Source organism: Penicillium verrucosum (assembly GCF_028828655.1).
Source record: "Penicillium verrucosum strain IBT 35672 chromosome Unknown utg000002l_segment0_segment0, whole genome shotgun sequence".
Classification (NCBI taxonomy): Eukaryota; Fungi; Ascomycota; class Eurotiomycetes; order Eurotiales; family Aspergillaceae; genus Penicillium; species Penicillium verrucosum.
Window position 1 is genome coordinate 2722850 of NW_026643211.1, and position 27652 is coordinate 2750501.

Consider the following 27652-nt stretch of genomic DNA (forward strand, 5'->3'; position numbering starts at 1 on the left):
AATCCTGGATTGAAAGATGTATTGGTTAGTCATTTTGTACTATAGACTGGAACCCCCAACCCAGTGCTAGTAAATACCTAACGTAGAACAATTTGGATATATCCATGGATGGTGTTGAGCAACCTATTGAAGTAGATTACTACTATATGGGGAGAAAGCAGAGGAAGAATCATTCATTGACTAAACTAGAAATGTAGGGGGTTATGTACCCTGCTAAAACCATCTAAACATTGCTCAATTGTTGCAAGCAAGCTAACAAATAGCAAATAACAAACAAAGGGCCTGAGTCAGTAGCAAACATGTATGCGTGGATGGGATATCGTGCATGGGAGATATGGGATTTGGCTTTCACGGCAAAGATAAAAGTCAGGACCATGGGTAAAATTTCCATCTAATTCCGACTATTTTGAGAATTCGTAACGTTGAACTGTTGCGAAGTCTATAAGTGATTTTGTTTAGTTGGTCGGTCCAAGGCTCCTAGTAAGTGCTATAGGCTTTTGTTATGGACACACAAATCCACATTACGGATACCGGACACATGGATAGCCACCGACCCTACTACCACAAACAAACATCCCCACAGCTCGCCTATCTTTTTTGCATTAGACACTAACGATGTATACACTATAGGACGATGAGGGTTCCCAGTCACCTGTTTTTCTACGACAACTCGAAGGATGTTGATAACGATATCACCTTGGCTGCCACTCCTACCAGCCCCACCACCGCAAGAAACCTGGTATTCATCATCACTTCCAGTTCGTCTAGCTCTTTCAGACCGTATGAGACTAATGATAGATACACTATAGGACGACGAAAATACTCAAACACCTCTTCATTACGACTATTCAAAGGATTCAGAGAATGACCTCACCGTCAACACCGAAGACCTGGCTACCAGCCCCACCACCGCTACCAACCTGGTATATCTCCATCTTCATCTCTCATATCCGTGTCTGACCTCAGAGACTAATAGTTTCTTCACTATATAACGACAAGTCTACCCAACCTCTTCTAAATGAAAATGACCACTGGCCGGATGATGCTACAAACGACATCGCCATGGACACCGAAGACCTGGCTGTCCAAAACGAGCTTCCCACAACCAACGGCCCTGCTACAGCCGTTGAATTGGTATTTATTTCCACTACTAGCTCCCCTATCTCTTTGAGACCTTAAAAAGCTGACTGTTATCACACCATACAGGGCGATCCTATGCTCAACTCTCACATCCCGAGACATCCAACTTAGCGAACAATGTTGGGACTACCCTCGCCATGGACAATCGCCTTGATATGAATACCATTACGTCGTCCAATCAGTGCATCGACGAGTACGAGTACCGGACCTTGATTGGTAGGGAAGATCCTGACATCCATCATTGGAACCGGTGTGGATGGCCAGTGTATGGACCATCCACAACCCCCACGGCAGGTTCCCTAGCATTTATACAGGCTGAGTCAAAGGTACCACAAGGAAGGTAGGGATCAACTCCGTGTAGGTTCCATTATGAACCGCGCTATTCATAAAGTTGATCCTGTCATTTTGAGAGTTAACAGGGGAAGTGAAGGAGTTCTGTAAATGTATGGGTCTGCACTGATTGAGGGGTGCAATGACGACACCTACAATCACTATTCCCTTCATGGGAACTGGATGAATGTTGACTTCGCAATGCGGCAGATGATCGTTCCAGATGTTTCTGGGACACCAGAAGTACGTTCAGTCACCGATGGAGACTTTGCAATTGGCAATGGTATTTTGGAAAATGGACCCAGTATTTCTCGAAACGAGTGGATACATTGGCAAGATCAACTGGTTGATGCAACTAAGAAGCACAATCGATCCCCTCGGAAAATGCCCTGGAAGCCATCGCCTTCAAAGCTCAAGATCAAGGCATCCGAGCAGCTGGCCCTAGACCAGCTTTTCACTTACTCTTTTGTGTCACTTGATCTCATGAGTACCATTATCCAAAAGGCCGGGGTCGCCCCAAAAAGAATGGCACACACATCCATTTCTCTGCCCGTTGGAATCATGGAAATTGTGACCAGGAAGGCTTGGTCTGACTGCAAGAGTATTCCTGCACCCTTGGCTACCCGACCTGGGATCATGGGCGATCTGATCAAGAAAGCTTGGGCTACTGCTTGAGAATCCCTTCGAAAGCTTTTTGTTTGATAAAAGTCGTTTTCACTTCCCTCAAATTTGTATCCGAGATATAGGATAATGTATGATACAATGTCTGATCTAAATGTGCCCCAGATGCGGACACAGATCTATTCGAAGGTTCAGCGGAATAGCTTTCGAGAGTAATTAGCAGATATCTGACTCGCCTGCTGAATGTCGTTCGTATGGCGATAGTTTACTATCAGCGAATCTACCATTCTGTCAGCCTAGATCTAGCCGTCGTAGCCCACCATTATAAAATCGTTGATTTCCTTGTAGTCAATCTTGGGCTCGGGACCAAGATCTCCAAATTCCTTCATACAAGTTTTCGGTATTTTGTTGTTTTCATAGGGATCTTATAAATTGATTCTGGGCCTATGCAATGGTCGATAATGCATGCACCATAATATTATGTATGTCACATGTCATTCACTGAAATCACCTTTGAGATACAGATTAGTGGCCTAAGGCACCCACGTCAGGATCTATATATATAGACAGCTAGCTCTCTCCCTCTTTGTCCCTCTTTCCCCTCTCCACCGTTCCATATCCGCCCCCGCCTTTCCAATGCATACACAATATTTTCTCTTAGCTTATTCCATTACACTCTTATATACGATACTACACCCAGCGGATAAAGACCGTTGGGATATATTGACACATGAACCTCAACGATTGCTTTCCTTTAGAAATCGACTTGGCTGTGAAGTTTCACAGCTTTTGATGACTGTCAAGAGTGTACGTCTTCCTAAACCGACCTACCTGTTTTTGAAAGAAGATAGGAGACTAATCGTGGTAGCGCTTATAAGATGGTATATAAACCGGGTGATGGCTTAACGTTGTCCCATTCGGGGACAGCAGGAACGTTATAAACGAATTGAGAACACCGACCGCGCGTCTGTAGACTATGAGCGTTCACACAGAGCCCCTATGCGTCCTCTACTAGTGGGACAAGCGCTCAATGAGTGATGTTCCATCGACCTTGCAGGCAGTCAAGGTACTAGACTCGGTTAATTTCCCATACCTCTTTGGACCCTTAGGGCCGGTCGAGGTACCATCACCAGTTTAAACTTCTCAGTCAAGGTATCAGAATAATCATCCTCTGGTCGAACTGAGCTAGTTGGATGGGTTCTTACGTGCAATTTGGAAACGGTGACTCATGACTGAAGTCCGCATCGAGCCCACCGAATTATATCATATATCTTTTGAACCGCCATGCTACTGGTGACGTTCCTGCTCAGCCCAGGTCTCCCGTCAAGTACATACGTATTTGAATATACCCAGCTACTTACCTTATTTATATGACTTGAACTTTGAAACATGTACGCACTCTATTTGTCTACTTGAATTTGAAGGAAATGACGTTAACTCATTTGATAGCGATGCATATATTTTAACAGGGGTATCACACGGGTATCACACACAGACACAATGGCCATTCACTGACAACTTGTACAAAGGAAAATAAAGTGAACGAATGATGGGCTTGAGCATTCATCGAGAAATGAATGTCCACAAAGGCAAGCCTCTGATAGAAAGGAGGGGAAGAAAGGCAAGACAACAGGCACCTCGATCTTTTTCAAAATTTTCAACAATACCTAGGCAGTCTGAAATATCCATGTCAGCCATACAGATGTTCCAAAAGAAGACCAGAAAATCGAAAACATTCCCGCCAAATAGGGACTGGTCTTGAACAAATCCAAGATGTGAGCTTAATCCGATCCATCAACGACGGATGATGCGCGGTATTCAGCGTCTTTCCCGTGATGTGTTCTACAGCGACAAAGCGATGATAAACGCGGTTTCCGATCACGAGGATAAGGCCTTGCGCCTCGTATCGTGGAACATGGATTAACACGAAGTCATATCTAATGCTCTCATTCTCGATATTCTATGGACAACCGAAGAGTGCATAGGTACATCATCCAACACAGGCGGCAATAAAAGAGCAACGTGAAACCTATTAAATGTGAGTTCAAGTTCAAGGTCCCATGAAGCGAAACTGAGAACAAAGGAAAAATAATCTGACTGGGGAAAAGGGAGGCAAATACCTAACGTAGAGTGTGCTTAATTGATCTTAGAACCGATTTCAAACCCTGCTGCGCCTTTATAAATGCCTTTTTGATTATGCCAGGGCGACCAAAGGTAGGAGTCGGGAAGGAGAAATACTCCTCACGGGGTGCTCCGGCCACACAAGTTGTGATCTTGCGAGGTGGTCTCTTCGCACGTTTGACGCCCTGCGGGATTGATGCCTCTGGGCTTTCTTCGTCCAAAATCGATTCGCATTGTCGCAGCGGTGAAGGTTTTCGCTCCCAGGTACTCTTTCGGGGAAGCTGAGATAAACCTCCTGAGGTGTCAGAGGCTTCATCATGGCAGTGGATCCAATCTGATACTGAGCGAATGGCACTCGATTCAACGAAACCATTTCCAACAGCCAAACTTGCTGCTTCGTATGTCTGGATGTTACCAAGATCCGTCGTAGTTTCATCGCTCCCATCCGCTGAATCCTCCATCCATCTCCCGTGTGGAGAATAGAATTTGAAGACACGGCCAGTAGATGCACGTACGAGCTCGGAGCCCCGGAGTTCGAACAAACTTTCGTCAATGTCATCCAGAAACACAAGTACCGGGTCAATGTAACAGCCGGCTCGGTTCAGAACTGAATGGACTCTCCACATATCACCCCCTTGTGGGTTTTTGGGTTTTGCGAGGATAATAGCCAGAGAGTCAGACGGGGAGGTCGAGCTGTGGGTGTAAACTCGTAGCCCCATCCAATTGAAGTGATGAATACTTTGATCGGCATCCATACAGGCTTGACGGTCCTCAAATATATTGTCAATAGATTGTTGCGCAATCCAATTGGCATCGGACTCGCTGTTGGCTGTGAACAGTTCCTGCCCTAGCTCGCTATCAGTGAGGGGCGTCTCGTATGTTGAGGGGTCGGTAGTATCATTGTAGGACTGTTTCGACGTTCTCGTCGAAGGGCTGGAAGTTATGTCTGGGGTGCTATTGACCAAACCAGATAGCTGGTGCGAGATCTGTTCATAGACAGTTGGAAGCGATGGTTTGTACTTCGAATATGTGAGATGGCGAGGAATTGGATATATCTCGTCGTAGAGGTTTACCTTTGACAAGTAATCAACAGGGGTTGGTACAGTGACATTGGGCAAATCTCCGGTTACGGCGTCTTCAACATCCTCTGCCCAGTCGAAGTTACAACGCTCAAGGAGTTCATCCAAAGAGGCAGTCTGAGTTGAAGAGAAGTCCTGTAAGTTGCTATCACACTTTGACACTATATTCAGAGGAGCCATATTACAAACCTTACTTGGGGAAGCCATCTTGAATAATATATTGGAATATCTGATAGTTTCGTTGCAAATGTCAAGATAGATGGTTGTGTGCGAGTACTCGTAGTTGAGATGTGTATAAGAAGAAGTCAGAAGGTAAACAAGATCGTATCTAGAACAGAGGTGGTATGTTACCGTGGTGTTTGGGTTGTGCTGGATATAGAAGGAACGCGCTCCTTTGCTCTTTCTGTCCGAACAAAAATATCATACAATAACTCGAGGGAAGGTGCCGAGGTTATGATTGCTATATACTGCTGGATGGGTATAACCAACGCTATTTATTAGATGGATCGGGGGCAGTGCGTGATCTTTAAAAATATTAATCGATGTCCTCTAAAGAAATATAGACAATGGCATTCATTCGATCTTTGTCCGCCTACAACGAGTCTTGTGTGATTGATAATAATGGTGCACTTAGCTCTTTGTCAAGTTAAAGATTACCATCCCATTTAGGGCATTTTCCCTCAAAGAGAAATTATCTCTTTGACCAATTCCAACGAGACAAGAACCTTTGTCTCTCATTTGGTCAGTCTTAATCGTATACAAAGAATTTAATTACATGCATTCAGAGACAAGATCCATTATGTGGAATACCTCGAAATAATCGTGGCAAGCGCCGAATATACCCTCGCTGTTTTGATGAGGTCCAGCAGATAGTGAATTGCCAGAATTAGGTATCCTTTGTATGGCACAACAATACAAAAGGTACATAAGTATAAGATGAGCATAACATCGATTTCCTTAACTCTTCAACTAGCTGAAGGAAAAATAAATAGTTATGTTATAACGTATGTCTAGCTCAATGGGTCTATTGCTAGGATTAGTTCGGAATATATGATACAGATATGCAAAGGAGACCTTGAAAATCACCATATTCTCTTGCTTGAGGCATACTTAATAGTTTCGAGTAACTGTGACTTCATTTACGCATCTTCCTGTATTCTCCCTAACTGTTGCAATGGTCAAGAAAATTGAGATTAAGACTATGTTGTGTCCTAAACGAGATAAGTGTAGTAGATGAAACGGATCAACCTAGGTAGGGTGGTACTCACCCAGCTAGTATTCCTTCCTACGTATATGCCATGAGTTATAATGTCCAATAGCTAATCCTATCAACATGGACGGCGATGAGCCTTAAGTCATTGAAACTGACCAAGTGGGTATGTATAGGTACTTTTTCTTTTCTTCTTTCTCCCTGTCCAATTACCCAATTACCCAGCTATATACAGCACCTAAGCAAAAGTGTTGCGCTTTTATGTGCACTTTAGGATTAGTATCTTGTCTTCCAAGGTATATAGTTAATGAAACCAAACCAGACTTTACTACATAATAACTAATTAGTTATGGGGTTGTATCCATAGATACCTACATGTACGTACATATGCGGGAATGCGGCACAGTGGACCTTACCGATGTTCTGCAAAGGGGGTAAAATTACTCCTCTTGTCATAGTTGGTTCGATTCATCGGTCGTAGAACCAATCAACACAAAGAATGTGTTAGCTTGGCAGGATTACTAACCAAATCGAGATAAGGAATCGGCCTTCTCGCCGTGGGGGCCGCCCGCGGGCGTTGTATGTGATTACATAACACAAGATGACGCCAGAGTCCCCGCACTGGTTCGTGATCGTTCTATTTATTTTGGCTTATCCGTTTCATTTCTATTTGAAAAACAGAGACTTTGATCCATGATCCATTTAAGAGCTTGCATCAGATCAATTGGACACTTTCAGCGACTCTCCCACCCCTTTATATCCCCAGCTCTCTCCGCAAACTCCGTCCCTCTCACAGCCCTACGAACTTCTATCCGACGCACCATGGCTTCCGCAGTGGCAAAGCGCCTCGAAGGTAAGACTATCGTCGTTACCGGTGCCTCATCTGGTATTGGAAAGAGCACTGCCAAGGAGTTCGCTCGCACATCGCCCAAGAACCTGAAGTTGATCCTCACCGCGCGCCGGATCGACACATTGAAGGAGGTCGCGGCGGAGATAACACAGGAGGTTGGCGATGGTGTCCAAGTGCTTCCCGTTAAGCTAGATGTCAGCAACCCAGAGGAAGTCAACAACTTCGTTTCCTCCCTACCAGAGGAGTTCAGGGAGATCGATGTTCTTGTTAACAATGCGTGAGTCATGAACATCAAGCTAAACTGCTTGATATGCATGGTTGATACTAACATACACGGTGTAGTGGCTTGGTCAAGGGTGTCGCCCAGGCACCTGAAATCGCTGCCGAGGATATCAAGGTCATGTTTGACACCAACGTCACCGGTCTCATTAACATGACCCAGGCCATCCTGCCCATCTTCAAGAAGCGCTCTGATGGTGGCCGTGGTGATATTATCAACATTGGCAGTATCGCCGGTCGCGAGCCTTACTCTGGCGGCAGCATCTACTGTGCCACCAAGGCGGCTGTCCGCTCCTTCACTGACGCATTGAGAAAGGAGCTCATCGCCACGAGAATTCGTATTATTGAAATCGACCCTGGTCAAGTTGAGACGGTATGGTCCTGGTCATCACATATAATTATGGTCGTCTTTTGTGTGAAGCTAATACATATGATTAGGAGTTCTCTGTTGTGCGATTTGGTGGAGACAAGGCCAAGGCTGATGCTGTCTACAAGTAAGTCGTGCTAAAAAGCCGGAAAACACATTATAATTAACCATTCGCAGGGGCGTCGAGCCATTGACCGGTGATGACATTGCCGAGGTTGTTGTCTTTACAGCTGGTCGTCGTGAGAATGTTGTGATCGCCGATACCCTAGTCTTCCCTAGCCACCAGGTAAGCGGGTTTTGTGGTTAAACATATTGTGGACATGTGCTAACTATTCTATAGGCTGCGGCTGGTGTCATGCACCGCAAGTCTTAACTTATCTGACACGAATCTGAAGGAATGTGAGAAAAGGGTTAGATAGCGCTCACTACATATGTTCCAAGGTCACACGTTGTGTGGTGTAAATACGAAGTACATATTCGACCACCAAAAATATGGATTCAAGCTAGATCCGTAGGGCTGAAGTAAAGAAGAAATTATCGCGCTTCGTATATTGCATAGTATACATGAGAAAAATACAACGAGGCAGAGAGGCGTTATCCGAGCTACGACTATTGGTATCCACACTCATTTCAAAAAGTGTCCCGATGGTCACAGAGCGACAAGGGCCAGTGCAGCTGCAGCACCACCGGCAACCCAGCGCGCGTTTCCAGTAATCATGGGCATAGCAGCATTACCAGACTCGGTCTGGCTGGTGGCAGCAGCACTGCTGCTATCCGAGGAGCCACCAGCAGTGCTAGTACCAGTGGCACCGCTAGTCGAAGCGGCAGTAGAAGCTGAGACCGAGGCACCGGTGGTGGCGGAAGTGCTATCAGTTCCAGTTGCGGTGATAGTCACAGGCATCAATGCACCACCGGGAATTTCAGAGATAGCAACGGCCGAGTTCCAGCTGGAGGTCGTGCCGTGCTTTTCGAAGGTTGCGTTGCACCTCGCGCTTGTAGCATCATACTTGCAGCTCTCGGCCATGGTGCTGTTTTGGGAAAGGATCAGCTATGACTGTGGGGGGGATAGGTGGATCCCTGGTAGGGCTGGAAACTCACATATCATCCATGGCGTACAGCAGGTTGACAGTTGAAGAGCCTTGGGCCACGGTTATGCCAGATGGTGGAATGCCGCACTCGTCGGACTCAACGTCGGCAGCGCACTTGATAAAATATTTGGTCATGGAGCGGCTCTAGAACAATATCAATTAGTTTTCTGTGCTAAATTAATAGAGGGGTGATTTCACCTACAGTTCCAATGACCTTGGCCTCAATTCTTTGCTCGTCGAATCCAGGGAGGAAAAGAGTGACTGTTTCGGCCGCGATGGCGGTAGTGGCACCGGCCAAGAGAGCGAGAGATTGGATACGCATGTTGTATTAAGATAATTAACGAATGTAAAGGTAGTCAAACGAGCGATAGAAATCGGAACTGTATGTGAAAAGAAAGATCAGAGCATAAATTTGAGAGATAGGGTGATATCGCCTTCATATAATCAGCAAATTATTCCAAGGTTTCAGGGTCATAAGCAGTAAGCCGTAAGCAGGCTAAGCTTGGAAGGTTCAAGGCTGGACAGGACAGTCTAGAGCCATTTTGGATAATGAGCACCCAGTTGACGGGTAGGAGTGGCGCCAAGATAGAGTACCCCACTTAATATTGGTCACGGTAACCCCCGTTGTAGTTAGGAGAGGTTAACTATCTAGCGAGGCTTGTCACGAGCTACCCCTTTAGGGTGCGTTCTAAAGGTTAACCCGCTAGTAGTTACCTTCTCTCTCCCTCTTTTCCTCTCTTCTCTTTCCGTCCTTCTGCTCTGAGACAAATCCTACCGTGTTGTTTCTCTATCTCTGAATCGCAACTCCGTAGGATCTTTATTAGTTTTGAACCCAGGCCCCTATACGTCTTCGTAGTGTGAAGAAGTTCTTCAATAAAATCCTCAAAGAACAAGGCATCTCTCGAATTTTGTAAGACATGGGAGAGTAGCACCCCATCCTGTGCATTCAGCATACACTCCATGCCTGATTCATGGTATCAACGGCTGAATAACGTATTTCACCACCGAGTGGCCACCCCAAAACACCATGATATTCTTACAACCTTATATCTCATCGACCACCATGTCGTATATGCTCCTAAAATTCCGCAGAGATGATACATATCATCTAAAAATCATTAAGCTATAAGTAAATTTTATATAGACCACCGTCGTTGAGATATCAAGTAATTTATCGCATTTACCATGGTGTTGTAGGGTGGCCACGGTGCAGTAGTCGTCAGGTTGTCAGGTCGTCAGGTCGTAATTTACGAGTTGATCCTAGTAGGTTATAGTAGGGGGGTAGTAGTAGGTTATATTTACTAATAGAAGGTAGCAAAAATAAATTACGGCCTAGCGAGCTGTCAGGTTGTCAGGTTTTCCCTACCAAACAACTTGCAAACTGGTGTAGATGGTATATGCAATACACTGAGCTAGCAAATGTTAGCCTCTTCTTGGCGGAGCCACATTGACAGACTTCTTACGGAGGGGGTTAGCTGGGAATGGAGGTTTTCCGCCAACCACTTCCCATTTCCTTTTCCATACTCATTTTTCCCTCAGTAGATATATATGTTGTACAACATAGTGCGGAAGCACAGACCCACAGTTCAGCTGGGCTAGTTAGGTATTGGCAAGTACTGCAGTATCAAAAAGTTGTTGATGCTGTTACTTGTAATGTGAGGTATTCCAATACTATGGGAATTTCTGTACTTTTAAAGGAAAATCAGAAGACTCATCATATTCAAGTACAAGAGAAGGTCATAAGGCCTTCGAGATAGGACGGGGTTATTTCAGACCAGATACAATTCACTTGCCGATAGCCTCTATGGGCTTGGGAAAACAGCGGGCTAGCATACCCCTAACTGGAACATTGCAAGTTGTGCTCCCTCCTTCATCCCCCACATGTTCTTCAAATTCAACATGTGTTTTCCCGCTGAACACAAGGCAGTGGGTTGAACCTCCGTAATGGAAACCCCCGATGTCATCGCCTGCTTCAACATGATCCCCCTCACGAACAGTAGCAACGCATGACGAAACTTCACCCATACCAACTGCAATAAAGCAAGCAAGCCCTATGGAAGGTTCTGGTGTCTCTATAATAACGACTGCACGCGTCGCGACATTTGCAAGGTAGCATTGCGACTTTTCCATCGCTAATGGATCAGACATAGGGAGCTGCGAAAAGTAGCTACCATCGATGTAACGTACACGTATAATCGTCCCGGAGACAGGGGAATGCCAGCCATGGTAGCTCAAGGCTGACAAATATCCCTGATATACAGTGCCATTATGGAAGTGGTCCGTGAGTGGATCATTGCCCAGCATATCACGCAGGGAGTACAACTGGCCTTTAAGACTGAACTCATCATCGACCGAGCAGTTACGAGATATTTGCCACGGCTTTGATTCACAGGAGTTCAAAATTGGCGTCCCTGGCAGCGCATTGAGAGATCTTGGACAAGGCAATGGCCTGACGTCTGGCTTGAACCGTCGGGAAAAGAATGCGTCCCAAGATTGAAAGCCAAGTGTATCAGGATCACTCTCGCTTGGACATTCATATAGCTCAGTAAAGCTTCGATGGTGCCCAGTTGCTCGATTGGCCATATCCTCGAGCTTTGCAATCGCCTCGCGTGACAGCCATCCGTTTCTTCCGTTGAGAACGTACAACGAATCCCTTGTCTCTAGGAACTCTGCCCATTTTTTGAGAATAGCCTTCAGGTGTTGGTTCACCTCCGTGCGTTTGAATAAGGCTCTCCCGCTAGGTGTTTCCATCAGGTTCAGGAGCGTTTGGTTGAAAGGAAGTCCGGCCAAACTATGAGGATCATCGGTGGCTCGCGGCCATTCTGGGGCGTGTGACATCGCGAAGTCGAGTTGCTCCATAAGGGTCTGAACACTGCTTATAGCAAAGGACCCTTTCGCCGTCACAGCTCTTCCTGAGGTTGCTTCGGTAATCATAGAACAACATAGTTCATGTAGCTCGGTGTCGCTCTCGAGTGAGGTCTGAAGGTCCAAGATAGTTGGATCCAGTCGTTTGTTTGCCATGTCGGTTATCCAAAATTATGGAAGAAGAAGGATGGAAAAGGAGAAGTGTAGTACAAGAAAAATCCTATAAAAACATGCGCCGAGATTCGATAAAAGTATTACACATCGTGCATCAAACGCGGTGAGCCCTTGATGCGCACCGCATACTCGACATGGTCTTCGTCTTCCATTTCTTTACCATTTTTGGCTTGTTTTTCACTTTTGCCTAGTACTATCAGGTAATGATATTCAGCAGTTAATGGATCGATCAACGTGGGCAGAATTTTCAGCCGACGCCGTATCGAGTACAAGTCTACCCTGGCCTGTACTAGTTATTAATCGCCCATTCAAGTTACTAAACAAAGAGCAGCCCTCGATACTTGTTGGATTACTCTTTACGGCATAGTTTGAAAGAACCAAGTAACTAACTACTGCAGGACTAGGTAACTAACTACATAGCTGAGCTGAACTGTGGGTCTATTATTCCGCACTACATATGCTGTACTCCGTACCAGCTGAGGGAATATGCCAATGGAAACGGAAAGTGAGAGTAGCTGGCTGAAATTTTTACTCAAGCAAGCCTTATCAATACAGGAAGCTCGGCGATGAGCGAACGAGGAGTGCAGAAATATGGTGGATCTGCATGTGGATTTATGGGTATTTACACAGAATATCTCACTATATCAATCAATATCAGACAGCTCACATTAAAGTACACATCATTCTCTGGCAGCATGTCCTACAAAATTGTCAATTTCATACTATTTAGTTACTTAGAGAGTTCAAATGATAACTATTACCTTTCCGGAATCCATACAATACTGGTCACTGATTTCCGTCAAAATACTATGGAGCTTTCGAATGTTTACAAACAGCGCTTTGAGCTCGGGGCGGCTGCTCGTAGGGTACATGCGTTAGAAAATGATGACCAGCTACTTGTCTCTCGGACTCTATTTAACCTAATTATTGCGGAGCGGGGCGGAGCGAACCGAAGCGGCCTCGGTTGTCACGTGATCTGTATTTTATGGGTCTCAAATCCATAGACTTCTAATGCGGTAAATGTCATCGCTGAGAAATGGCAGAATATCCGAACCGGCCGAATAAATAACTAAATCACGTGATATATACCGATCGACCCTAAATTAGGTAGCGGTCACGTGGATACTATAATTGGTTACTTCATCATAGGATATTCTCTATTCCTATTCGGGTACTAGCATGGGCCGAGTCCCTGCAAAAGGTATACCGCTATACCTAATTGGGACATTTGACCCCCTCTCCGTAGTAGACGAGCCAGACGCCAGACGAGCCCTCGGCATCTTATCCCCAAGAAAATGGATCTATTGAACTCCCCGTTCCAACCCAGCTTAAATGCTGGATAAGTCCCTCTCGGGTTTTATCTTTATATCCTATGGATTTTAACCAGGGTTTAGTCTCTTTTTGTACTCTAAATCTCCGCAAAAATATTTCCCTCTTCAGAGCTCTGAAGACAGCCAGAAAAAGACGCCGAAATATCCTAAGCAACACAAGATGTGCCCAATTAGGACATATACCAGTCAGTGTCAATTCCAGCAATAAGACTGGAAATTTCCACCAAGCTAAGCCCTTAGCGGAGGGGACCGCCCTCAGCCTCAACCTCCCCCTATTTTGTCACGAGTTTCACGGATTTCTCAGAAAGTCAATGTTGACCCTTTTTCCCCTTCATTTTTAAATACAAGTTGATAGCCAGCCAAAATGGCCCCCCTCAACCCCCATTTCCACGCGGACCGATGCAATTCATACTCCTGCGATCTGACCCGGATCTCTGCAAATACAGCCCTTTGAAAACAGCCCGTGGACCATGCATTGTTACTTTCAATGTGGCTTTATTGATAGCCATGTGCCCGAAATCCCCGCTAAGCCAGCAGGGTGGTTGGCTGAGCCTAATTGCCAAGCTTCAAAGGGAGTAATGCTAAGCGATTAGTTCGTGTCCTTCTCTTCATGAGCCAACCATGCGTATCTCAACTAAATTGCATAAGGTGTTTGAGACATGGTATTATGGTGGCTGATGCCGCAGGTGATCATTTCCCATCTCCCGAAGGATTCCCACGCTGCAACCTGATTCGAGTACAGCCGTTGGCAACAACGGCTGCACGATCATAGCTCCTATATAGGTCTAGTTTTATGCATGGGAACCCGTTCGCAAGGCATATTTCTACCTTGGCATAAACTACAAAGAAAAGCTCCGATTTCTTCGATTCACCATAAAGGATCGCCATGTCCGCAAAAGTCCACTAATACAACCTCTCAAGAGCGAAACCATCGCAACTACCAGATATAAGAGCCATTTCTCATATCAATCAAATATATTCTTACCAACAGAATGGCAGGAAAGATCGATGTCAACAATAAGGTCTATAAACTGGCCGCCATGCCCTTCATTTTGGAACGCAAGGGTGACTACGATGAGGCCATCACGGTCTACAAGAGCGCCATAACTGTTTTGGACGAAGCAACTAAAATATACAAGAAAGGAAATGTCCTCAAAATCAACAGAAAAATGTTTGAGAGACAGGTTCAAGTCCATCGAGAACGCCTAGCCTATCTCGAATGCCTAAAGAGCAAGGGCAGTTTCGACGGTATAATATTGCCTCCGACAATTTTGGATGCGATGGAGGAGGTGGAAAAGGAGGACGGAAAGACCTGGTCATTGACGCAGGTAAGCCACACACATTCCGGAACATCGCACGACTCCTCCAGGTCACTTATTCTTGCCAACCGCCAGATCCGCAAGGATCTTAATACATTTCGCGGGGATGATGCTAGTCAATCTACAAAGGATACCAACACAGCTCCAGCCCACATCCAACCATTCCTCAATACTGACACCTCCCAACGCCCCTTCTTCTCGCTGACCCTGTCTCCCGACGCGCCCACGGTCACTTATCGCATTACACATTCCTCGGAGCTTGTCAGTCTGGGCATGCGCTCATATTGGGTTTTTTGTCAAAGACGCGTCCAACACACACGTCCTATACGCCCTGCAATTCGTCTGGAGTAACGAAGCGCCCATCGTCGAGACGGTCCTCCGACGCGCTGGGGAATTCTTACCCCAAATCGGGGCGACGAGCGTGAGACTGCAGAAGACCAAAGGTGGTACTTTCCGGATGATGACACGGACAATTCCCGACATGGGCGCAATAATCGAGATTCCGGATGGAGAGATGCAGCGCAAGGATTGGTCGCCGCGACGATTTGAGTACGGAGGGCGCAATTTCGTTTGGAAGAGTGCGGCAGCAGAAGGTAAGAAGGAGGGCGGGATGTTTGGTAGCTTTGGCATCGCTTGGGAGACTTTGTATGAGACCAAGCGTGTGTGGGCTAAGGGTGGAAGTAGGACTGGGAAGATGGAAGATGAAATTGTTGGTCCTAGGCTGTGCTGGGGAGAGAAGAAAGGTGGGAACGGTGCGGACCACAGCATTCACATGGTCGGTGGTTTGGATCTGTATTTCAAAGAGCATTTGCTCGCGGTTCAGTTGTCGAGGTTGGCTCGTGCCAGCTATCCTCCGCAAAAGGATACCAAGGGGATCGAAGCCGCATCAGCTGGTCTAGGTTGGCTTTCGATTGTTTCGGATTTGGCGTGAAATTCTGGCGAGGGGCCTCGGATTCCTTCTTCGCTGTATATTTCCCGTCCCCAAAGTTCCGTCCTTCATATTCTCCATCCGAATGTTCTTCGTCAGATCCTTCTTATGATGAGTTCTGTTTGTTTTTTGCTTTTTTCAGCCGCGATGAAGAAACGAATTAACATGATTTCGATGGGCCGCCGTCTGACTGTTGTGGTCATGCTTCACAAGGTCAACCTTCCGATGGTTGTTGAAGTGCCTCCAAGAAGTCTTTATCCAGATTTCCAGTATAGAAGCCTAAATTTTGAGCGAAAAGGGGTTGTTCCCTACAAAGAAAGTCAGTAGGCAGAGGACATTTTAGAAAGGAACAACATACCTGTTAATCGGAATGGAGGTGACCATCTCCTCGAACAGAGCATCGAATCCCGCGTTGTCTGCAAGTGTGAACCCGGGCAGTGATTGAAAAGTGGAAATAGCAGGAATAGGCTTCGCTGTAGCAATGATGGAGTTTTCCGGTTGCACTTCCAACTCTTCCAAAATCTGATGGCTGGACGAACCTATTGCAAGCAGGGTCCATTCGATGATTCTCAGCCCTTGCAGGTCGCATGTTAACTGATCTCTGGAGACTTTCCATCTCATCTTCCAAATTCTGCAGGTACGGGCAAAGGCGGGTTTCGAGAGCCCGTCTCTCCTCAGAGTTAGGGTCGAAGTAAACTATATCAGAACACTGCTGGCACCGAAGAGCAAACCAAGACATTAATGGTGATATCTGTAACGGTCTGGCTGTCTCCAGATGTCGGTTTAACAGACTAATACTAGATTGCGCGAGGTTGATGACCAACTCCTTTCCAGTAATGCCAAGAGCGTTGGGCTTCTTTTCAAGAAATCCAGCATCACAAAGGAACATGTGAGATGTAAAGTGAGTAATGGAGGAGTGGTGTACTCTGGGCCTTTTATATATGGGTACTTCTCAACAAGCATTCCCTGCTGGGCTTGTAGATTGGCTAGAAATTCCCGCTGGTTTGGGGGGCACCATATTGGTCGACATATGGCATATGCAATATTCGATCCAGGTGCTTCATGAGCTGGCTGATGTTATTAAAGATGCTCAATGCTCGCAGCGGTCCTTTGGGTGTGTTTCGGTATCCCACTTCTATTCTGTCAATTGTGAATCGATGGTGGCCTTCATCTTGGTGACAGCGCGACTGGAATCGGGGGGGATATTGGTCGTTAGGCCATGGCATCGGTGCATAGTGAATGCACTTTGAAAGCTGCCATCAAGTCCAGGTATGAAACTCGGCCGGACAATGTGGTGTAGGCATATGGTCCTGGGTCGAAGATTGATTCCGAGGTCCTTTGCTCTCTTCTGCTGTCGTAAGCAAGACATCCCACCTGGGCATGCACCTTTACCACCTTCCCCTGTCCAGTTTCAGACTGTATTCCTCCCCAGCCCACAAACGCGACTGCTCCTCAATTTGGTATCTGATAATATGCGTCCCCTCCACACAAGGCCATTCCAGATTCTCCCCGGGAGAACGGCAGGTTCGAGAAAGGTGTGAGTAATATTCTGTCGGCGTAATAACTAAAAACACTAGCTTTCTATATTAAAACTGTGACATTTATGCGGATGTAGACTTTCAGTGTTGATGGCAATGGGCTCTACGGCCGATTAAATCCATACCCGATGGGATACGTAGTTCGGCATCTATGCATTTCCAAGAGTTTATAATACAGGGGATAAATCCACTCAATTCTCTATATCAAGCACCTCAAACCATCATGGTAAAGAATTTCCACCCCCCCCCGGCAAAAGGATATCTTTCAGCGTTTCAACCACCATCCACAACGCAGGCTTCCAGCACTGTGGCCTCCCCTTTACCTACACAGTCCACGAGTCTGACAGCATTGATGGAGTCGCTGTATTGATCGCAAGCGATTATTTTGGCGGTGAGAGTGTCAGTATGCCAGTAACTCCACAACTCCATCTGCCCCACCATTTAGCAGAGCTCGAGGGAGTTGGAGTAAAGGAACTCGAGTATAGCTGCATTATATGTGAGATAAGGGTAATACTATGGATACCAAAGAGAAACCCCATACAGACTATTTCAAATAGCTGATGGTCCTTGATGTGACAAGATCTACATAAACATGAAATCCGAGATCCGAGATCGACTTGGCCGCTGTTCTCCGAGATCTCCAAGAGATCCTATCGAACCTCTTCATTAGAACCTCTATGATTGGAAGATGTGCACATTGCCAAGATTTAACGAAAGACGCAGTGCGGTTCATAAATCCTAATCCTTTAGCGGGTCAGCTTTTCGGCTGAATGCCACACAAGGTCCAAGTTCACAAGTTTTGCAACGAGCAAACCGAGACTGCTCGGTTGATCGGCGCGATCAACATTCTGATTGTGGAAGTAAATGCCAATGAGCGTATAATCATCGGCGACAACACAGATTGGTCTAGCCTATACAGTATTGTGACTGCATACTCGACAAAAGCCCAACACCAACCCAACACCGGACTGGTCATCGGGGGTGGGGGTGCGTCAAGCGCCGCACTCTATGCTCTACACAAAGCTGGAGTAAAATGCATCTACCTCATGAATCGAACCTTGGCCACCGCCTAGAAAGTCAAAGACGATTTCAAGTCCGTTTTTGAGATCAAGGTTGTCCCACGTCTCCGAGAACTTCCAGAGCATCCGGAAGTCGTTATCGGCACTGTGCCCGCAGAGAGCACTGCAGAGACTCGGTTCTCCTCGTTGTTTGGAAACCGAGGTTTGTGTGTCGATATGGCATACAAGCCGAGTCAAAAGCCACTCTTTACGGTGGCACAGCAGACTCAAGGGTGGGACACAGTTACTGGCGTGGAGGTACTACTCGCACAGGACTTCGACCAGTTTCTACTCTGGACTTCAGCCGCCGAGGGAGATTATGGCGGAAGCAATTGTGGCTAAGCCTGGAATGGCTTTAGATTTGGAATTGAGTAATCCAGATTAGGAAGAATTGACAGGTATAATATGCAATTGCATTTGCAAACACACAATAATACACCGATAAATTGACGCTCAACACGAAAAATCATACTCCAATAATTGGATCATTTGGTTGAATAGATCGGGCGTTCGGCTATTTATTCCATTGCTTTTGTGTCAATCGATGTTCCCGCCACTCTTAGATTTCCTGAGATATATATATGGATAACTCACGCTGTGTCTTCCACTCTGGCAACCCACAAATTGTCGAAGATCCAATTGGCTTGGGTCTTTGGTAAATACATCGCCCTTGGGACATCCGATTACCCCAATCGCGGATTTCCTGCTCTAAGATGGGCAGGTTATGACAATTCACTGGAAGCCATCCGGTGGCCGTAGGCTGAATCAGTAGAGCAAGGACATTCAAAACCCAGAACTTGCTATTGCTGCTTCTTCCAGGACAGTTGAGACTGCTATCGTAGGACCTTATTACCCTGTCGACGAATGGATGCAAGGGACGAGTGATATCGGCGATTCGGAATAGGCCGGTAAGAAGTGGAGTGTTGAAGATACCACCGGTATACTCATGCTCAGGTCTCAGCCCAGATCCCGTGTCTACGACGTGGTATGCCATCCCCCCACCGGCATCCGAGTGGAGATACAGACCCCAGTAGAACTCATTGGGCTCGGGTGGTTCCTGGCGGGCTTGGAGAATGACATACAGTCCGCCGACTTTGAGATCTGCAAGAGACATTTTGGAGATGATTGGCCGATGCTCGGGACCTTTAACCTTGGGCGTTGGGTAGGCACGAGTTGGGTAGCGCCCATTTTTATCTTCGCAATGGAGACAAATCATCACGGTGATTTCTTAAGAGCCAGGGACTTAAATCTCCGACAGATTGGACACGTTGTGTTAATTGTTTCTGCTCATGTGCCCAGCAACTTGTACCCCCATAGCCTTGTTGCACATCGAGCGCGATTCGTGATGGCTTAGGTCCCAGGTCAAGTCAAGTGTGATTCGGTCTTTTTCTTTAGCTGACGAGGTGAATCCGGAGTGTCTGTCCGGCTCTTTTTTATCTCCTAGGTTGGTTACAATTCCGAGTTCCGATTTATCCATCTGGTTGATATCAGCACATAATCACTCTACATCGATTGTTCCCGACGCCCCTTGATTTCAAATTACACTAGGCCGTTGGCATGACAGATTTGTACTGTCGATCCTTCCATGCAAGCCGGGGATTCTGTTGGTTCTAGGGAGTAATTTTTAGTTATGTATCACGTTTGTGTGACTTGACAATGTAGATTTGTCAGTCGATATTGGACAATGGTCACCAATGGTCTTTCCCATCACATCGCTTTGTGCGGCTCATTATCGGTATTCTCATCACCCATCCCATCGTAGTTCCTTCTAAGCGCTGCCTCGAAACACAGTCCCTCGTACTACTTGCCGGATGCTGACAGATGCATGGTCACCAGAGTGATCAATCGCCGACCGTGCATCCGTTTGACAGATCATATCAGGATCAGCCCACATTGCAAATCAAACGGATGCAGCCTTACTGATTATCACATCACACCTTCTAAGAATAATCTATGGAATACAATGCCGAAATTTAGATGTCGACTAACTAAATTCGTAACCTCGGAATTTGATCTCGACTCCTTCCCTTGAGACATCTGTTTGAGTCGATAACAGGTAGTGCGCAGCCCATGAAATTAAGTTCCGCTCATCCATGGGAAAGGAAAGGAACAGAGTGGCTAAGTCGAGACAGGCATCGCGCCCGAGGCAGAACCATGGGCAGAATACTTCTAAGGTTTTCTTATCTTTACCTAGGTACCTAGGTAGGTATCTAGGTAATGCTTCGATATCCATAGAAGTCAAGGAGTGTGAAAATATAGTAGGTAAGGCGTGTGATGGACGATTATCTACCTCGAGGTGATCCAACGCCCAAATGTGACTTGGCACACATCCTGCGGGGTCGGATCCAAGTCCCAAGTCGCGGGGTTTGTCCCCCTGTCGGAGCTAATATAAGCAGTTCGTAAGCAGCCGCCAGCTTCATTCAGCCTAAGAGAACATTGAAGAAAAGAAGTGTGGGATATGGTACGGATCAAATTCCCGACCTGCAGCTTCTGCATCTGTCAAAAAAAAGAAAAATGGCATAACTTGGATTTTAGTACGGAGTACTCCGTAGGTCAATGGTGATCATGGTGAAAAATCAATTGATCGGCATCAAACACTCCGATGATGTTGTATATGAGAGGGGGATTCCAAGAGCGGGACGTTGACAGGAATAGGAATTTTTCCGACGTATCCAATCACCAAAAGTGACAGAGGTGATTGTGTTGCGGCGGGATGATGCAATTATGCAAGGCGGGCGTCTACTGCAAGCCATCCAGGCGTATAAGAAACCTTGGAAGGTATGAATATGCGGTGTCGAGGAAAATTAGATTGTTTGGTGCCCAACGTCATTTGAATTGCTATTTGAATCATTGCTGATTCTAAACCCAATGCATTGTACAAGAGTACAAGAGTACAATTGTACAATATAACTATGTTGTAGGTGGACATTGGAGGCCAATGCCCTAAAAGCGCCAAAGAGGGACCCATCTCCACCAGAACGGCAGATCCACTTTGGAGGGACGAACTGGATTCTGTACAAACGGTATATCTGTACGGAGTACTCCGTCGATAGACAATATACAACATACAACATAGAGACGGTAATTGTGGACTTGGTGTGGATTGCGCGTAAAAGGAGAAGGCATAAGATAATCTCCGCTATCCATTATCGTTAATTGCACGTTCCTTAATGGGGCCGTTGCTTACGCCAATCAATTTCCTGGTAGAGATATGATTTAGTAGCGTACCAAAGTCATATATATTAACACCGAATTGACTCGAAAGGGGAGATTGGTTTCGAGAAGTAACCGGGCAACAACACTATTATATAGATCAGGCTACAATATATATACAACATATATAAAAAAAGCAAACAAGTAATAAAAAAACAAGAAACATAGAAACCTCCAAAAAATGAAATTAAAAAAAGGGCAAGTAAATATAAAAGCAATCTACCACCATTCAATGGCGCGCATGTCCCCTTTTTCTGGTCCAATCACCTGTTTTCTCCCCACTATCTCCTGAATTTCCCTTTGCCCCTTCCTTTCCCTTCTACTTCTTTTTTTGATTTTTCTTGATTTCTTTAGAAAAGAAAGATCTCGTTATTTCAAATCTTTTGTTTACCCCAGAACTTAAGATTTGAACTAAATAGGATTCTCCACGAAAAGGAAGAAAAGAAGAACCTTGGAAGCTCTCCGTGGTTTTCTCCATTTTATTTCTTCCCGCCAGTTCCAACCTCCCGAAACGAACCCTCTCCCCCTAATTCTCCCTTTGTTTTTTTTTCTTTTCTTTTTTTTAAAGACTTGGGATTTCGCTTTAAATTTATTCGGCGATTCCTTTCTGACTTAATATCCTTTTTTTACGTTTCATCTTCTTGACTTGAACCTAACTCATAATGGCCTCAAAGGTGAGATTGATCCAATGTCTGGAAGACTTGTTCTGAACATTCCCAATGGCTAATCCCGTGTTTACCAGTTCCTAAGAGAGTACAAGCTGGTGGTTGTCGGTGGTGGTGGCGTCGGAAAGTCTTGCTTGACCATCCAGCTGATCCAGAGTCACTTCGTGGACGAGTACGATCCAACAATTGAAGGTGAGCACTTCGAAAGCACCCCCTCCGTTTCATCAGCCGCGCGGATCGTGTCGCGTTTTCCCAGGGGTGTCGGACCCTCCCTACCAGTTAAGCAACATAGCTGATTCGGAACCTTCTTCCGCCTACAGATTCCTACCGCAAGCAGTGTGTGATCGATGATGAAGTCGCTTTGTTGGATGTCCTGGATACAGCGGGCCAGGAGGAATACTCGGCTATGCGAGAACAATACATGCGAACCGGCGAGGGATTCCTGCTCATCTACTCCATTACGTCGCGCCAATCCTTCGAAGAAATCATGACCTTCCAACAGCAAATCCTGCGCGTCAAGGACAAGGATTACTTCCCCATCATCGTCGTTGCCAACAAGTGTGATTTGGAGAAGGAGCGTGCGGTCTCCGAGCAGGGTACGTTTTTCATATGTTACCATCATATGTTTCCATCTACATCCAATTTCCCCTGAACTCTCTCCCCTTAAACTCTTCCACGAAGCCCCTAAACCCAAATCCCCCAATCCCGCTAACAATTCACCGCGTACAGAGGGCGAAGCGCTCGCCCGCCAGTTCGGCTGCAAGTTCATCGAAACATCCGCTAAGTCCCGCATCAACGTCGAGAACGCCTTCTACGACCTGGTCCGCGAGATCCGTCGCTACAACAAGGAAATGTCCTCGTACCCGTCCGGCTCCGGTGCGTTCGGCGCCCGCGCACCAGAGGGCAAGATGGACGTGAGCGAGCCAGGCGAGAGCGCCGGCTGCTGCTCGAAGTGCGTCATCATGTAAAAGAAAAGAGGAAAAAAACCCAACATACCGAAAGGATCCTAATCGCTGCGATGCCCTTTATCTCGAAACAAACCCGAAATCCGAAATACGCAGCACATGTCGGGAAGAGTTACGGGAATGGATTTATATGTCCGAGTGGTGCACCCCTTGGAAAAGTTGGATATCTTATATCTTGTTTTAATCTTTGAATGGCCTTAATCTGCAACCCGCCACTCAGATCACAAATGAGAAAATACGGAAACTGCAAAACACGAAAGATTGCAAGCTCAAGAGAAACAGAAAACAACCAAACCAGAAGAAAAAAAAAAAAAAAACCAAAGAAGAAGTGGCATTGTCGTTTGTGTTACGGATGTTTGTGGGTTCTTCAACTCGCATTCTTGATGACTGCCGACCTTGACGCCCAACCTCGTCTCACGAAACATTTTGATTCCCCTTTTGTTGTCCGATTGCGTCTTTGTTTTAGTCCCTTTTTTTTATTATTGTCTTTTTATTATTCAAGTCTTTGCGAAAGATCTCTGGTGTTTGTTATCTATCGCCTCCTATTATCATTATCCGTGTTGCTCCCAGACGACACGGCTGTCAATATATGTTCTTTCAGGGCAAGGTGGATTCCTTGCGTTCCATCATTGCGGCGTTTACCCTTGTTCTTGAGTATGGTTGTCCTGGTATATTGGTTGTTCTATCTATCGAGTGCTCTGCGTATCAAGATATATGCCCATCTATCCCCGATGGTGTAATCTATTCGTTCTGATCCCTACGGCTACTGCTTCAATTTCAATGTTGACAAATGTTCCTGGTGATTGTTCTTAATGCGAGAGCCTCGCCTATCGCTTCTCCGTGTGATAATCTAACCTGGTTTATATTAACATAAAATATGCATGTAAAATGGGTATGCTCTATATGTTGCGTGTATTCCCAGTGTGGGCAGTTTACTCCCAGAATAACCCATGCGATAAACAAACTATTGGCTGTAAACATGCTCCGAGTCGGACGGAGGATCCAATTCATCCTCCTTAGCAACCCGCTTACCCTGAACATTCTCCTCAACCTCACTGACCAACGACTCCATGTAAGCCTTATCCGCCCCAACCAAAGTAACAGTATTGCGCTTTTTACCCCAACGCGGATAGCTGCCGACCTTGATCCCCCGAGGCTCAACCTTAGCCGCCAGCTCAGTCAGGTACGGCGCCACCGCACTCTCAGGCAACGGCGTGCTGACCATCAAGCGGAATGTCCCCTTGCCTTCCGGGTCGGTCAAACGGGGAATAAGAGAGGGCTTCAAACTCAGGAGCAAGCGCTCAAAGAGTCTCGGCACGCCGGGCAGGATGTGCACGTTGCCGTTCACCACTGCGATCGGCACCCACAGGTCGTCGGCGACAAATACAGCCTGTGACTCGGCGGAGAGCTTCGGGTCGAAGGGCAGCTCGACCATGCGCAACTTGGCGGTCAGGCCTGGTGAAGGTGTATCCCAGTCGAAGTTGAGTTGCATGGGGTGGGGCTTGGAGAGGCGCTTCATGCGCTCGAATGCCGGCCGGTGCAGTTCCAGCTTTAGGTCGAATGCCTTGGCGATTGCGGAGTATGTGATGTCATCGTGTCTATAAATGATATGTGTTAGCTGTGGGGTTTTTTTGTATGAAGCGCCCGTATTGCTTGCGCGCTGTCGGTGTGTATGCTATGTATTGCTCTTGGATGGAGAAACCAGGGACGGGGGGTTGTAACGCACGTGGGCCCAATGCCGCCGCTGGTGACGACAAAGTCATAGCGGGAACTCATGCGTCGTACGGCTTCTATTATATCCTGTTCATCATCGGGGATAACCTCGACTCGCTTCAGTTCGATGCCGAGCGAGAAGCAGAACTTGGCTAGGTACGGCGAGTTGGTGTCGATTGTCTAACGGTGGATTGAAGTAATGTCAGAACCCTTGTTCTTTCCATGAGGGAGCCTGTGGATATCTCAAATTACCTTTCCACCGAGAACCTCATCGCCAATGATGAGGCATGCGGCCGTGTGAATGGGCTTCGTGTGCGCGGCTGATGTCATCGCGGAGGGACCTGAGCGAGGGGCCAGGGACGGGGTCGAGGAGGAGGGTCTGGTGGGACGATAATGACTGAATGGGCGTGATAAGTGTCGCGTCAGTAGATTCAATCGGTTGAGCATAGAGATCTAGATGGAGGAGTAATTTGGTGTCTTGGTTGTTCAAAGCGCGGAGGAAGTGAAGTGGGGGGGGAACAGGGAAACTCCGCCCGCATTTCCATCGTCTGGCTTCACATTCCTACAGCCTTCTCCGTTTTTCAAGTTGGAGTTATCAAATACCATCTTTGTTTAGTGCATTATCACTGTTAGGCTCAGGACTTCTATTTACTTGCTTCTCTTCTCTGCGCGTCCCACAGTTGACGTCCAAAATGGTGAGATGTCTCCCCGCACCAGTTTGATTCACATAGGCCATGCGACCTCGCAAGTTCCCCCCATCAAGTGCTGACTACTGAGTTATGGTAGTCTGATTCACGACTATATTCGTTCTCTCCCGAGACCAAGGAGAAGCTGCGCAATTTCCGTCTGGGCACATCGAGAGCCAAGGATGCGCAGGCTATCATCTGTATGGGCCCCTAAATCTGCGCTTCCCAAGTCTCTCCCATTCGTTTCGATAGAAGCTGGGTTATATAGCACATACATAGTGCCAACCAAGCCATATCAACAATATTTCTTGCGTCTCAAAGCTGACCAGGAGGTGTGTGATAGATATCATTGATGCAAAGTCTCAGGAGATCCGGCCACAAGACGATAAAGTCTACTCCAACATGGAAGATCTAGCCGATGATCTCCCCGAATCCTCGCCACGGTTTATTCTCCTCAGTCACCCCATGACCACCGTAAGTTGTCTATCAATAATGCAGACATGGACCCCGTCGTATGACACACATACTAAATGAGACATGCACTCACAGAAAGATGGACGCCCCTCAGTCCCTTATGTTCTCCTCTACTGGCTCCCGGAAAACTGCAACCCGATGCAACGCATGTCGTACGCAAATGCAGTGGAACTGATGCGCACCAGTGCCCAAGTCAACCGGGTGATTGAGGTGGAGGCCGATGAAGATATCGTCGACATCAAGTCCAAGCTGACCGGGTCGGATTAAACCCGCCTGGGCTAGTGGATGGATGCATCTCTTGATTGGAGATCATGTTTGTCGGTGGATTGATGAGCATATACCCCAAGGCGTGGGATTTGTATAGAGGGCGTTTTGTTTTTCGGGTTTTTGGGACTGGCTGGATCCTATTGGCTTGTAAATGCCGCCCATGCACACACAGACACTTCCACGCGTGTCGAATGTATTTCTGGAATTCGAAATCTGGCATGCACTTGGCTGTCTAGGCTAGCCAAATTCCCGGGTTCTCAAGCTGGCGTCGATCGCACAAGAGCGTGTGGTCCCTAGAACGGAAGTTGTGATCTATCAACCCACAGGGTTTCAACGGTGCAGTTCGCAGTTCGTATACTCGAGCTAGTGGTAGATCTCACGAGTTGTGTACTCTCAAATAAACCTGTTTGAAGCGAGTGGCCAAAGCCCATCGATCGGGGAGGTCGGTGCACCTAGGCTCAGTGGGCCTACGTTGCAGTCAATTAGCACTCTATGGCTCAGGGCTGGATGACAAAACGCTTATAATGGTTTTTTTTTCTCTATTATTACCATCCATCATTCACGGATGGCCAGTTCTTCAGGCTAGAGGGGCGTGCCCTGCATCTCTCCAGCTAAGCCATCGATTTCCGTCAGCCATGGATGAGGAGCCAGGCTGATCGATGCAACTAGACCTAGTGCTCACCGAGGAATCAACCCACCTATCCAACATAAAAAACATTTCAATCTCACAAGACTTTTGGGGGCCGATGATCACCTTCGTAGATGGCAGTTCATACGCTCGTATGACTTCACTAGTCCCGCCATGTATGTGGCTTCTGAAGAAGTTCCCGGGTGTTCTGATAGATACAATTGGTTGCTTGTTCCTGTTTTCTTACGATGTGTTGGTTGAAGTGGACATGCAATATGCATGAGAGTAGTTGATTGGTCTCTCTGTAAATGTGATCGCCCACTACGACATGTTTCTACTCCCCACCGTTTGATGAACTCCGGTTTTCTTGTTTAGCTAGAAGTTGGTCGGTTAGCTTGAGGCCTGTGTTATACAGATTGGCTAGAAATCTATGAGTCTGATACTCGTCGAGGCGTTGTTTGCTATAGGCGAAAAGTCAGAGATTCTTTACAATGTGTGTAGTTTGCATAAGTAGTTATACATTGCTAGTACTACGTATGGAGTTCTCGAAATGTCTTGCACTCCAATATTTTCAACACTGTACGGAGTACGCCGTATATTGATACTAAGATCAATACAGTCCATGTTTTTTTTTTATAGTACCAACAGGATGTACAAAAGGGGCGAAAACACCACGATTTGTGGGATCTGGAATGGCGGTGGCAAAGCGGGCGTGTCATCCGCGCGTGGCTTTACTCCGGGGC

General features: G+C 46.6%; 13 protein-coding genes across 13 annotated transcripts; 7 read left to right on the forward strand and 6 right to left on the reverse strand.

Annotated features, from left to right (window-relative positions):
• Nucleotides 1-634: 634 nt before the first annotated feature.
• Nucleotides 635-1251, forward strand: N7516_006689 (uncharacterized protein; the record flags this gene model as incomplete). Its single annotated transcript, XM_057219409.1, has 4 exons — nucleotides 635-739; nucleotides 810-923; nucleotides 1000-1134; nucleotides 1207-1251. 4 exons carry the CDS (start codon nucleotides 635-637, stop codon nucleotides 1249-1251), a joined length of 399 nt encoding a protein of 132 aa, XP_057073500.1.
• A 330-nt stretch (nucleotides 1252-1581) lies between these two features.
• On the forward strand, nucleotides 1582-2145 carry N7516_006690 (uncharacterized protein; the record flags this gene model as incomplete). Its single annotated transcript, XM_057219410.1, has 1 exon — nucleotides 1582-2145. The coding sequence occupies one exon, from the start codon at nucleotides 1582-1584 to the stop codon at nucleotides 2143-2145; it is 564 nt and encodes a 187-aa protein (XP_057073501.1).
• Nucleotides 2146-4211: 2066 nt separating this feature from the next.
• Nucleotides 4212-5498, reverse strand: N7516_006691 (uncharacterized protein; the record flags this gene model as incomplete). Its single annotated transcript, XM_057219411.1, has 1 exon — nucleotides 4212-5498. One exon carries the CDS (start codon nucleotides 5496-5498, stop codon nucleotides 4212-4214), a length of 1287 nt encoding a protein of 428 aa, XP_057073502.1.
• Nucleotides 5499-7194: 1696 nt separating this feature from the next.
• Nucleotides 7195-8370, forward strand: N7516_006692 (SDR family oxidoreductase; the record flags this gene model as incomplete). The annotated part of the gene is made up of 5 exons (XM_057219412.1): nucleotides 7195-7628; nucleotides 7694-8003; nucleotides 8069-8124; nucleotides 8175-8283; nucleotides 8338-8370. 5 exons carry the CDS (start codon nucleotides 7195-7197, stop codon nucleotides 8368-8370), a joined length of 942 nt encoding a protein of 313 aa, XP_057073503.1.
• Nucleotides 8371-8646: 276 nt separating this feature from the next.
• N7516_006693 (putative GPI anchored glycoprotein) lies at nucleotides 8647-9481 on the reverse strand (the record flags this gene model as incomplete). The annotated part of the gene is made up of 3 exons (XM_057219413.1): nucleotides 9288-9481; nucleotides 9096-9229; nucleotides 8647-9025 (listed from the first exon to the last, which is right to left on the reverse strand). Exons 1-3 carry the CDS (start codon nucleotides 9405-9407, stop codon nucleotides 8647-8649), a joined length of 633 nt encoding a protein of 210 aa, XP_057073504.1. The 5' UTR covers nucleotides 9408-9481.
• A 1389-nt stretch (nucleotides 9482-10870) lies between these two features.
• Nucleotides 10871-12106, reverse strand: N7516_006694 (phosphatidylserine decarboxylase; the record flags this gene model as incomplete). Its single annotated transcript, XM_057219414.1, has 1 exon — nucleotides 10871-12106. One exon carries the CDS (start codon nucleotides 12104-12106, stop codon nucleotides 10871-10873), a length of 1236 nt encoding a protein of 411 aa, XP_057073505.1.
• Nucleotides 12107-14447: 2341 nt separating this feature from the next.
• N7516_006695 (uncharacterized protein) lies at nucleotides 14448-15705 on the forward strand (the record flags this gene model as incomplete). Its single annotated transcript, XM_057219415.1, has 2 exons — nucleotides 14448-15039; nucleotides 15077-15705. The coding sequence occupies 2 exons, from the start codon at nucleotides 14448-14450 to the stop codon at nucleotides 15703-15705; spliced, it is 1221 nt and encodes a 406-aa protein (XP_057073506.1).
• Nucleotides 15706-15916: 211 nt separating this feature from the next.
• On the reverse strand, nucleotides 15917-16591 carry N7516_006696 (uncharacterized protein; the record flags this gene model as incomplete). The annotated part of the gene is given in 3 exon segments (XM_057219416.1): nucleotides 15917-16010; nucleotides 16061-16231; nucleotides 16242-16591. The coding sequence occupies 3 exon segments, from the start codon at nucleotides 16589-16591 to the stop codon at nucleotides 15917-15919; spliced, it is 615 nt and encodes a 204-aa protein (XP_057073507.1).
• Nucleotides 16592-17450: 859 nt separating this feature from the next.
• N7516_006697 (uncharacterized protein) lies at nucleotides 17451-18640 on the forward strand (the record flags this gene model as incomplete). Its single annotated transcript, XM_057219417.1, has 3 exons — nucleotides 17451-17736; nucleotides 18030-18227; nucleotides 18318-18640. Coding segments are annotated over 3 exons (807 nt in total), but the record flags the coding sequence as incomplete, so codon positions are not given.
• Nucleotides 18641-18857: 217 nt separating this feature from the next.
• Nucleotides 18858-19412, reverse strand: N7516_006698 (uncharacterized protein; the record flags this gene model as incomplete). Its single annotated transcript, XM_057219418.1, has 1 exon — nucleotides 18858-19412. The coding sequence occupies one exon, from the start codon at nucleotides 19410-19412 to the stop codon at nucleotides 18858-18860; it is 555 nt and encodes a 184-aa protein (XP_057073509.1).
• Nucleotides 19413-22173: 2761 nt separating this feature from the next.
• On the forward strand, nucleotides 22174-23144 carry N7516_006699 (Ras family protein; the record flags this gene model as incomplete). Its single annotated transcript, XM_057219419.1, has 4 exons — nucleotides 22174-22185; nucleotides 22254-22368; nucleotides 22497-22772; nucleotides 22906-23144. 4 exons carry the CDS (start codon nucleotides 22174-22176, stop codon nucleotides 23142-23144), a joined length of 642 nt encoding a protein of 213 aa, XP_057073510.1.
• A 935-nt stretch (nucleotides 23145-24079) lies between these two features.
• N7516_006700 (flavin adenine dinucleotide pyrophosphatase) lies at nucleotides 24080-25301 on the reverse strand (the record flags this gene model as incomplete). The annotated part of the gene is made up of 3 exons (XM_057219420.1): nucleotides 24080-24739; nucleotides 24868-25034; nucleotides 25107-25301. The coding sequence occupies 3 exons, from the start codon at nucleotides 25299-25301 to the stop codon at nucleotides 24106-24108; spliced, it is 996 nt and encodes a 331-aa protein (XP_057073511.1). The 3' UTR covers nucleotides 24080-24105.
• A 245-nt stretch (nucleotides 25302-25546) lies between these two features.
• N7516_006701 (GMF family protein) lies at nucleotides 25547-26281 on the forward strand (the record flags this gene model as incomplete). The annotated part of the gene is made up of 4 exons (XM_057219421.1): nucleotides 25547-25549; nucleotides 25641-25740; nucleotides 25884-26014; nucleotides 26090-26281. The coding sequence occupies 4 exons, from the start codon at nucleotides 25547-25549 to the stop codon at nucleotides 26279-26281; spliced, it is 426 nt and encodes a 141-aa protein (XP_057073512.1).
• Nucleotides 26282-27652: the final 1371 nt, after the last annotated feature.